Source organism: Dendrobates tinctorius, unplaced genomic scaffold (genome assembly GCF_039654945.1).
Source record: "Dendrobates tinctorius isolate UK_male_01 unplaced genomic scaffold, ASM3965494v1 ptg000050l, whole genome shotgun sequence".
In the NCBI taxonomy this organism is placed as follows: domain Eukaryota; kingdom Metazoa; phylum Chordata; class Amphibia; order Anura; family Dendrobatidae; genus Dendrobates; species Dendrobates tinctorius.
The window spans coordinates 947,418-957,949 of NW_027361718.1; the positions used below are offsets into that span (position 1 = coordinate 947,418).

General features: G+C 45.7%; 1 protein-coding gene across 2 annotated transcripts in view; it reads right to left on the reverse strand.

Moving 5' to 3' along the window:
* PPP4R3B (protein phosphatase 4 regulatory subunit 3B) overlaps nucleotides 1–10,194 on the reverse strand; it is a 44,908-nt gene extending 34,714 nt beyond the window's left edge. The window contains exons 1-2 of one of the 2 annotated variants that reach the window (XM_073576651.1): nucleotides 9,650–10,194; nucleotides 1,390–1,445 (exon numbers count right to left, since the gene is read on the reverse strand). In XM_073576651.1, coding sequence (XP_073432752.1) covers nucleotides 1,390–1,445; nucleotides 9,650–9,791 — 198 coding nt within the window. In that variant the 5' untranslated portion in view covers nucleotides 9,792–10,194. The remainder of the gene's footprint in view (nucleotides 1–1,389; nucleotides 1,446–9,649) is intronic. The other variant, XM_073576652.1, reaches the window with a different exon arrangement.
* Nucleotides 10,195–10,532: the final 338 nt, after the last annotated feature.

Here is a 10,532-nt window from a genome sequence, read left to right on the forward strand (position 1 = left end):
CCCCGTCTCACTAAGTGATCTCGGTAGCGAGATCGCTGCTGAGTCACAACTTTTGTGACGTGACACAGATCTCACCAGCGAGATCGCTGTGTGTGACAGTGATCAGCGAGCGGCCCCCCTGCCGGTATCGCTGGAAGAAACCTCTGGACATTTCTTTAGTCGCTGGTCTCCCGCTGGCCAGCATGCATCGCTGTGTGTGACAGGCGGGAGACCAGCGATCAGGTGTAAAAAATAAAAAAAATATAGTTATTCTCACCTTCCGATGTCCCGTTCAGCCATCCTGCCTCTCTCCACGCTCCGGTCCCAGTGATCCTTTGCACGAATGACCGCGAGATGTCACGGTCTCGAGGGATAACAAAGTCTCGCAGTCATTCGTGCAAAGGATCACTGGGACTGGAGCGTGGAGAGAGGCAGGATGGCTGAACGGGCCGTCGGAAGGTGAGAATAACTATATTTTTTATTTTGATTCTATCTTTTACAGCGATGCCGGGCGCTCGGCATCGCTGTGCTGATCGCTGGTGAAGCCGTCTGTGTGACAGCTCACCAGCGATCACATAGCGACTTACCAGCGATCCTGACACCTTGATATCGGCATCAGGATCGCTGGTAAGTCGCTTAGTGTGACGGGGCCTTTATTTTCCTGGGTTTAACTCAAATACCGTGCATTTCCAAATATGCCTGTGAGTGGCGCGTTATCGCTGTACGCTCATCCCCATCAATTGGAAGCTGACCTGGCATCATCGAGGCGGGATCCAGTCTCCCTAATGGACAACCTCTTTAAAACTGCTGTTGGGAGAAGATGCCTTAAAATATGAGAGACCTGGAGCAGTTTGCAAAAGAAAAGTGTTCAAAATTCTCAGTTGAGAGGTGTAAGAAGCTTGGTTATGGTTATAGGAAGCGATTGATGCAGATATTTATTCCAAAGCATGTGCAACCAAATATTAAGTTGAGGGTGTTAATTTTGTCTTGCCCATTTTTGGAGTTGTGTGTGAAATTATGTCCAATTTGCCTTTTTTCGCTATTTTTTGAATTGTTCAAATATACACAAAAGGAAATAAACATGTGTATAATAAAATGGGTAATTGCAATAATTTTCTGGGAGAAACTTAATTTTCTTGAGCAATTTTGGCCACGACTGTATAGGAGTGTTGTGTACACCTGTATGCTGCAGAGTGTACATAATGTGTGTGCTATACAGCTATATGTGTATAATACTTATGCTGCAGATAAACACCAACAATAGGTCTATTACTTCCCTGTTCTTCCCTAGTGCAGTAATGTTGACCCCTGCAGTCTGAAAAATATAGTAACTGCATTATTACTGAATAAAAGGTTAAGAAGAATTTCCAACAATCCCAGTGAATGTGCTTCAACTGCCCCGACACACACCTGCTGCTTCTGATACGCAGTATTCGGATTTATCTTCGACTCTAAAAGCAACGAACCTGAGTAGGAAGAGACAAAAAAAATATGAAAACAAAGCAAAAATGAAACTTCAGTCGACCATCTTCTATATCAATTTATTATAAAAGCATTTAGGCCTTACAATGGTATTAATAAAAATAAGAGAATGAGCAGTTCGGTTCTTGGGGCATGTTCCCACATAGTGCAAGAGCAGCACATTTTCTATCGAAGATTCATTTGCAGAGGAAAAAAAAAAAAAGGATGCATTTTCGTGTTGTGAATCAAATTTGGCCAAATCTCATTCTCAATCTGCAGTGAGAAAATATTCCCATGTTGTAGATTTCAGATGTGCAGAACGTCAAGGCAGATGTCAGTGAAAGTCCCCCTCTGTCAATTATATAGGTGTAAAATCCGCACCCCATAGACAAGACATGTGCTATTCCAAAAAGTCACCTTCCCTGCCTCCATAGCATTTTATTGATGTCTCATCCCCATCGACAAATGAAAAGGAAAACATTTATAAATTTGGCTCTAAAGTTGCTTCAGCTGCTTCATTAAGGCTTATGAGAAGAGGGAAGGGAAAAAAAAGTATTCTTTTCCGGCACTCAAATTTGGATTGATTTGCCCCTTATATCTTACTAAGCCTATATTTGGAAGGGTGAACAGAAAGGGGATGAAAGATATGGTGACTGATCTTCCTATAAGTTTACTAATCTGTAGCCCTGGACACAGATCTGTATAGGAGCTCCTGGCTGATTTTTCTCCTACAGACCTTTATACAGAGCGATCCCCATAAGAAAGTTTGAGCTAGAAAGTAAAGATTTTACAGCAGATAAGAGTGGAGCGTTTAAAAAAAATTGCACAATCCAAGGAGATTACAGCAGAAGCGAGTGGTGTAACTATATCCTCACATTTTCCCCATGCGGCTTATCATGGGCTCTATTAGCCAGAGGTTACTAGAAACGGTGACAGAAAACGACCAGTCCGCAGGAATCCCTGAGTAACAATAGCCGATGGCGGGAGTCTCAGTAGCCGGACGACAATGAACACTAGCAATCACCCCCACTATAGACTCAACATTCAAAGTAGAACACAGAAGGAAAAGTTGGGGAACTTATGGAAATCACCATTTATAAACTTGTTACTGATATGCAAATTATGAAAAAAGCAAACAAAATTTACAAAACATGTCAATTTATTCAGCATCGCGCATTAGCACCACGTGCAGAAATCCCCGCACTTACAGCTGCTACCAATCACACTATTACTGGTTGTGATGCACTGAATCCACTGGGACAAATCAAGATCCGCTGCTGGCAGCTCTCTTTGCAATGGCCAACCAGGGACATCCAAGATGTGCTCAATGATAGTCAAGTTTGGTGATGCTGCAGGCCGGGATAGGACGTTTAGGCCAAGCAGGCAGCTCTCAGTAGCATCAGCAACATGCGACCTGGTGTTATGTTGAAAAACGGATCCTCAGTTTCTTATGGAACAAATTCACGGACTTTTAGTGCGCTGCTTGACAAAATGACGAATTCAGGTTATGGTGAAAGATTTAACTATTTCCCAACGCGTTTCGAAGTGTACAGCACTTCTTCCTCAGGAAATAAATAGTTAAATCTTTCACCATAACCTGGATTCGTCATTTTGTCAAGCAGCGCACTAAAAGTCCGTGAATTTGTTCCATAAGAAACTGAAGTTTTGGCGGTCACGGAGTTGACCTTTGGACATGCAGCAGGCTGACCACGGATCTTATATGTCTAAAACTCTCCTGGAAAGGGTGAGTATATTTCTACTATTTCCTTCAATATTATACCCAGATAAGACCCTATTGCGCCCTATAGTTTGTCTACATTGAAAAACGGATCCTGGAACACTGTAAAAATGGACTTTCCCTCATTCCAAAATTGATACATTTTCTGTACTGCAAAAGTCAAATTGGATGTCCCATACCAAGTCTTAAGGGCATGTCACACTAAGCGATATCGCTAGCAATATCGCTATAACTTGTGACGTGCTAGCGATATCGCTGTGTGATACTTACCTACAACCCGCTCCCCCGCTGATCGCGCGGGAACAGGCTGGACCGTTTCTCGTCGTCAGCTTCCTGCTGTGACGACGAGCGACGCGTGGAGCCGGGCGGGAGGACGCAGGATCGCCTGGTGTGACAGGTAAGTAGCGACCCCCGTCCCCAGCGATGGCGCTAGTGAGATCTGCCTGTGTGGCAGCTCACTAGCGACCACTTAGCGATGTACCAGCGATCCTGACCGCGTCATATCGCTGGTCGGGATCGCTGGTACATCGCTAAGTGTGACAGTACCTTAAGGCGTCAAACAATGACTGCACAAGCCATAAGAAGGCGGTTTCCCGGCACTGGGCTATGAACTAGACATTTAGGCACTCCATTAACAAATGTCAACGTGCTCAAAAGATATAGTGCAGAGCAAGACAGCAATGGTGGCTGGAATGGAGGTCTATCCTCTTCAGGAGTAAGTCCTGCTTTTGTCTTGAATGCTATGATAACCAGAGCTTGCTCTGGAGACCACGTGGGCAGCGCCATGAAGAGGCCTTCACGAGCGTATGCTGTCTCAGCCCTACTCCCTCCTGGGATTATCATTAGGGATGAAATGAAGTTCAATAGCCAGAGCCGGTTAGTCTTCTTTTCTGTACACCAACAGCTCAGCGTTACATTGATTTGATGGTGGAACGACAATTTGTCCTAAGCGTCCAAGGAGCAGAAATATCTGACTTGTACTTGGTCCCAGGCTGCTCTAACCAGCCCATGATTAATACAGTATTCTGAATAGCCCCAATATCAAGGCATCCTGAACTATATGTCAGGTACAGGAGCAGTGACGACTGGTAATACTTGCCGGGCAAGACCATAAAGTCTTCAAGGAACAGTTCATCATACAAAGGATGCATTTATGTAATCCAAAAACTTCATAAGTGTGGGGCCAAGCACAGCAGATGCAGAAAAGATGATATATATGGATATGGAGACAATGCAGACATTGTAAAATATCCAAGAAAATCTGTACAAGCATGCGAATCTGAGATACGTAGTCTGCCACTGCGCCACTCAACCCAGCAAACATTACTAAACCATGGGATGGCCTACCTACAGTCATGAGACTAGGTAAAAATGCCAAGTCAGCAGGTGGGAGAAAAAGAAATTCTCACAAACTAAGGCTGGGTTCACACATCCATTTGGTTCAGATCGGCCATGTTTTTTTGGGAGTGCTGGATCCATTTTTATTCCGTGTCACTTTTTACAATTCTTCTTGCATCTGTAAATAAATATAATCCTATAGTCTACATACTAAACAGTAAAATACGGACAGAACACAGACTACATCTGTGTGCTATCCGTTGTTTCGATTTTGTAATATATGAGGCTATTGCCAGATTTAATAAAAATGCGGATAAAACTAAGATGTCTATTTCATTCCAGAAATTTTATTTTTTAAAAAAAAGGATATATATTCCTCGGTATTGTTGTGGTAACCTGCAGAATTAATATGACTTTATGTCATATGAACCTATAAAAACAATCTGAACAAAGGGTGGAGGAACTGCCCTCTTCCAAAAAGCGTTAACCTCTGACAGGGACAATATACGGGTTTTTGGGCTTTATTCCCCCTCCGAAGCTTTATTTTTCGGGCATAAGCCTTGTTACGAGTATTTTGCATGACACCAACACATTTGTACTGGAAAAAAATGGGAGAAAAATTACAAGTGCCAGAATTGGAAGGGGGAAAAAAAAAAAAAAATCTGTGTTGCCTGTTTTTTGCTTTCCACCACTGGAGCTGTGTGATGGCTTGTTTGGTGTGTGGGGAGCTGTAGGCTTTATTGGTACCATTTTAGGGTATATACTCTGCTTTCCACTATTGCAATTTTTAGTGGGGAAGTGACACCAACAGAGAAGAGGTCACAGCTCGTTTATTACCCCCCTGCATGAGCGTGGTGTGCACAGTTCAGGAAAGCTGTGGTCCTGCCTGCTCCTCCAGTCCCAGCGATCACATGATTACTGGATGTTAGGAAACAGCAGGCATTGCCTCAGCTCTGCATTGCATCTGAGGGCTGAAGGTCCCTTATTTTACACATTGGGTTCCCCATAAGGTTATATGACTCTGTGGCGGGTATATTGCACCCATCTAAAGGGGAAAAAAAATTATACACTGACCAAAAAAAAAAAAAAAAAAAAGAATACATTAATTTGAATTCTTTTCAATTTAGAACCAAAATTGGGAGCTAGAATGGCTGTACAGGTCTAAAAACCTCGTGTTACAAAAAGACATCTGTGGCTTTCCCAACCCAAGAGTGACAGTCTCAGAAATATATGAAGCTGTGGCCCCCGAAACAGGAGAGCAGCTGCCAGGTCGGGCATTAGCGGTCCATGCTCAGAACAAAATCCATGGAAGTCTTCCTGCATAAGCCCTAAGAAAGATATACCAAGTCAAAAATGGGGCAAAATGGCCTGGTACTTAACTAGTTAACCAATTAAAGCAAATAATTGACAGGACACAATTCCTTTGACCACACTGCATAAAATTCAATTTCTTCCGGCATTTAAGATGGGTTCACCTCTAACCCCTTCCGACCATAGGACACAACAATAAAGAAGCTGAACCCTCCCCATACAAAATAGGCGCAGGCCGGAATATGAAGCCAGACCGGCCTCTAATCACAGTGATCATAGAGACCCCCCGATTACTCCTGTTCAACCACTTAGGGTATCCAGTCTGTATGTGGCAGCGCTTCGGAAGCAGCACATGCCCGCTCCGTCCAAATCGCTGCCGGCTTTTAAACGTCGGTGATTCTGATGTGTTCATTGAACCGTACGGAATCACCGCGTCCTATACACTGTATGGGTGACTTTATCTTGCGGAGATGGAGCGTCTCCACAAGATAAATAGTCATGCTGCGTTCTGGAAAGAGGCGCCACATGTCCGGTTACACAGTGACGCCAGAGGCGTCCCTGCAAGCATAGTGGAGATGGAATTTCATGAAATCCCTTCCACTATGCTGTAACATCTGGCTGCTGCGGGTTGGACGCTGTGGATGTACATAGCGTCCAATCCGCAGTGTTTACTGACCGTGGAAACACACCCTAATATGCCACTTTCTAGCTATAACAGCAGCATTAGAGTAGGTTCACAGTTTTTGTCCAGAATTTCCAGGGCTGAATCTCTCCAATAAAATCTCAAAAGGTGTTTTTTCTTTTTATTTGTAAAGGTTTTATGAGAGTTTATACCCTGGAAACTCACCCCCAAAAAAACACAGTGTGAACTTATAATTGGTGTGGATGTCCGACCCATCACCGCACCCCCAGCTTTCCCCATGACTGCAGCGTGCAATAGTTAAGGCATACTAAAGCCTCCACCACAATCAATTTTATATCAACATGTGGCTATTTTTTTTTTTTTTTTAAAACTAATTTTACTTAAAAAAAAAAACACAACAAAAACACCACCTTTCAAGAGTTGGCGATATTTTGTTATCTTACACCCTTCTTTCAGGAGTTATAAAGAGGTTTTATGTTTTCGTTATCATGGGCACGAGGGCTTGTTTTACAAACAGACGATTTGCAGCTTTGAATGACATTTTACCACTCAGGCTGTGCGCACACGTTGCGGATTGTAAGCGTTTTTGCAGCGAAAACGCTGCGAAAATGCTTACATAATGCAACCCATTGAATTCAATGGCATGGAAAAATATGCAGCATGCTCATTCTTTGTGCAGAATCGCGGCGATTCCGCACACATAGGAATGCGTTGATCCACTTACATTCCACACGTGGTTATCCCCACCATGTGCAAAGTAAGCGGAAAATGTGCAGATGGTAGCCAGGGTATGGAGAAGAAGAGACGCTCCTCCAGGCCCTGGGTGCCATATCAGTGTTAAAAAAAAATTAAAATAAAAAATCGTGATTCTCACCTTCCGGCGTCCCCCACAGCATTCCGAGGCCTCAGCGATGCTCCCGGCAACTCCCGTTCCCAGTGATGCCTTGCGACAATGACCTGTGATGACGTAGCGGTCTCGCGAGATGCTACGTCATCTGGGGTCATTGTCGCAAGGAATCCCTGGGATCGGGACTTGCCGGAAGTATCGCGAGGATCAGGAAGGCTGCGGGGGCCGCCGGAAGGTGAGAATATCACGATTTTTTATTTTTTAAATTATTTTTAACATTATATCTTTTTACTACTGATGCCGCATAGGCAGCCTCAATAGTAAAAAGTTGGTCACACTTGTCAAACACTATGTTTGACGAGTGTGACCAACCTGTCAGTTTTCCAAGCAATGCTAATTACGCTTGCAACGCTAGTGTTTAGCGGGAATACGCATGCCAATTCCACATGCATATTTCCCGCGGCAGGGAGTTGCGGAATTGCCGCGAAAATTTCTGCGGCAACTCCAAACGTGTCCACGTAGCCTCAATGTGCTGAGAAATGGGAAAAACTCCTAAGTATGTGAAATTAAAAGAAAAAGAAGCAATTTTTAACTTTTGCTGATTTTGTTTTTAAAGCGTTCACTGTGCAGCAAAAATGGACCAACAACCAGGGCTGTGGAGTCAGAGTCGGTGTCATGGAAGTTGAGGAGTCGGAGGTTTGACTTACCGACTCAACAGCCCTGCCAACAACAGTTCTCCAGGTCAGTATGAGCACAACAACGCCAAACTTATTGGTAGGGGGTAATGCAATGATCCTTTTTATGGCATTTTGTGGGGAGAAGTACAGCAAAAAAAAAATTCTGGAACTTCATTTTTCTTTTTGGCATCTATGTTTGATTTTAATCATTTTGTATTTTGATAGCTTGGGCTTTCATGAATACAAACTAAATACTTGTTTTGTTGTTTATTTTAAGTGGGAAAAGATGGAACAACATTTTTTTTTTAAATAAACCTTTCATTTGACTTTGTCTCATTGCGATTTGTTCTGTACACCACAGTACTGCAGTACACCGTGTTACAGACGCCGCCGGTATCTGTCAGCCCGATTCGTTCACTCTACATGACTGAAAATGTAGTCATTAAAAGGTTAACCCACACACTATACTGCACACATATATAAATATATATTTTTTTTTAATTGCAGTTTTTGGCCCCCTCTCCGCAACTCCCTTCAAAAATGCAGTAATAACTAACCACATTCTACGTACCCCAAAATAACACTGATAAGCACAAACCCTCACACCGCTCCATCGCCTGCAGGTTAGGAATCTTGGTAAATGGTGCCAAACCAAATGGTTAGGAATTAGTTTTTTAACCCCTAAAATATAAAGACAATAAGTTTGGCAGCGTCATGATCGTCCGACCTGCCATCAGGTCACTTTCACCACGCAGCAAGGAGGAAACACTAAACAGCGGCGGGATTGAGGACTTATGGCGGGTAATCACAATGTGGCCTCATGAGGATCCGGTTTTCCTATTTTGCATTTCATTAGATGGTGAAATAAAAGCAGTCAATCAAAACCTGAGTCCTCGGAGGCCGTGTCCACGGGAAACTCAAAGCTGTGTCTCACACAGAAGGGGGAGAATAAAAAAAAATGGAGGAGAACAGAGCTGGTCAGAAACGTGGGATATTTCCACCTTGTTTTGGTGACAGGAATATGGCGGCGCACTACTCCAACCATTCCCACCGCGGCAGCAGGCGCGCCGCTCTATTTCCATTCCCACCGCGGCAGCCGGCGCGCCGCTCTATTTCCATTCCCACCGCGGCAGCCGGCGCTCCGCTCTATTTCCATTCCCACCGCGGCAGCCGGCGCGCCGCTCTATTTCCATTCCCACCGCGGCAGCAGGCGCGCCGCTCTATTTCCATTCCCACCGCGCTCATCACTCCCACCATAACGGCAATGGCTGCATTCACACTCGCCGTTTTCTGCGATGCAGTGCCATCTACTCTTCCTGTGGAAAGTAATGAGCACATCATGTTATGGAGCAGGAACTGCGGCACAGCCACATCTTTATCTGAAATAAGACCCCCCCCCAATAATGCAGAGAATAGCGCAGTCCAGGCATCGCTCCGTTATAGGGGTGGGGGTCTCCCAGACAGCAGGACCATCCACTACTGGACTGCGGGGGGGCGTCACTGTCACTGGTCAGTGCACACATCTCCCGCAGAGCCAGGGACGTGCAGGAGGCCATGCTGGGGCTTGTAGTTCTCCAGCTGCTCCTCCCTCAGTGTATGGCCGGCACACGTGTCCAGCACCGGGGCACCCCTGCCCTACCGCCCGCCCCTCTCACCGTCAGCCTCGGCCCGCACCAGCAGCGACATCCCCTTCAGCCGGTCCACATAGGTGGAGGACACATGGCCGGTGCCCCTGTCGTCCCACTGGCGCTCCTCATTCAGGGTGTAGACCTTGACCCGCCGCCTGGTGTCAGACATGATGCCGCTCGTCGTCGCTTTCTTCACGAGCAGCCCCCGCCGTGGCTCATCCTTCGCCGCTCTCCTCAGGGTCTGCAGACGCTCGCTCTCCGCGGGCTGAGACTTGGGCCGCGGCTTTCCCTTCTCCCCGCTCGATTCGTCGTCCCCGTCCTTCTCCCGCCAGCGGCGATACCCCACCTCCTCCTCCTCCGGTTTTACTGGGAGATCACACAGCCGCCATCTTGTAACCTGATTCTCTCCTTTCTCTTCCTCCAGCGATAAACGAAACAGGTTGCCCCGGAGTGTTCGGCAGGGGCTACGGTGCCTTTTCAGGGACAAAAAAACCTCCAAATACTTCCGCGAAACAGAGCTCGCCAGCAGAGGGCGCTGCTACTGTACAGGCTGCAGTGTCTTACTAGGGTCAAAAAGCTGTGGAAAGACTTCCGCGAAATGGTAGAGGGCGGAGTCAGACAGGACTGGGAGGTCAATGGCGGCCATATTTTATGTGGGCAAACCATCTGTGTGTTAGAAGTCGCGTAAACTGAGACTTCAGCTGGTAAAATGTAAACCAGTTTTACAAGGCTCATAGTAACATAGCGAGTATACGGCCACAGTCAGCCCGAGCCTCGACACCGAGCGGAGCAGCCAGTGCCGCACCTGTCCAGAAAGAAAGATGGCGGCGGGTGCCTCTCAGCGTGCTCTCTATCGCCACCTACGGTTTTCTTTGTTATAACTTTGGCTGAGAGTAAATAACTGGACAAG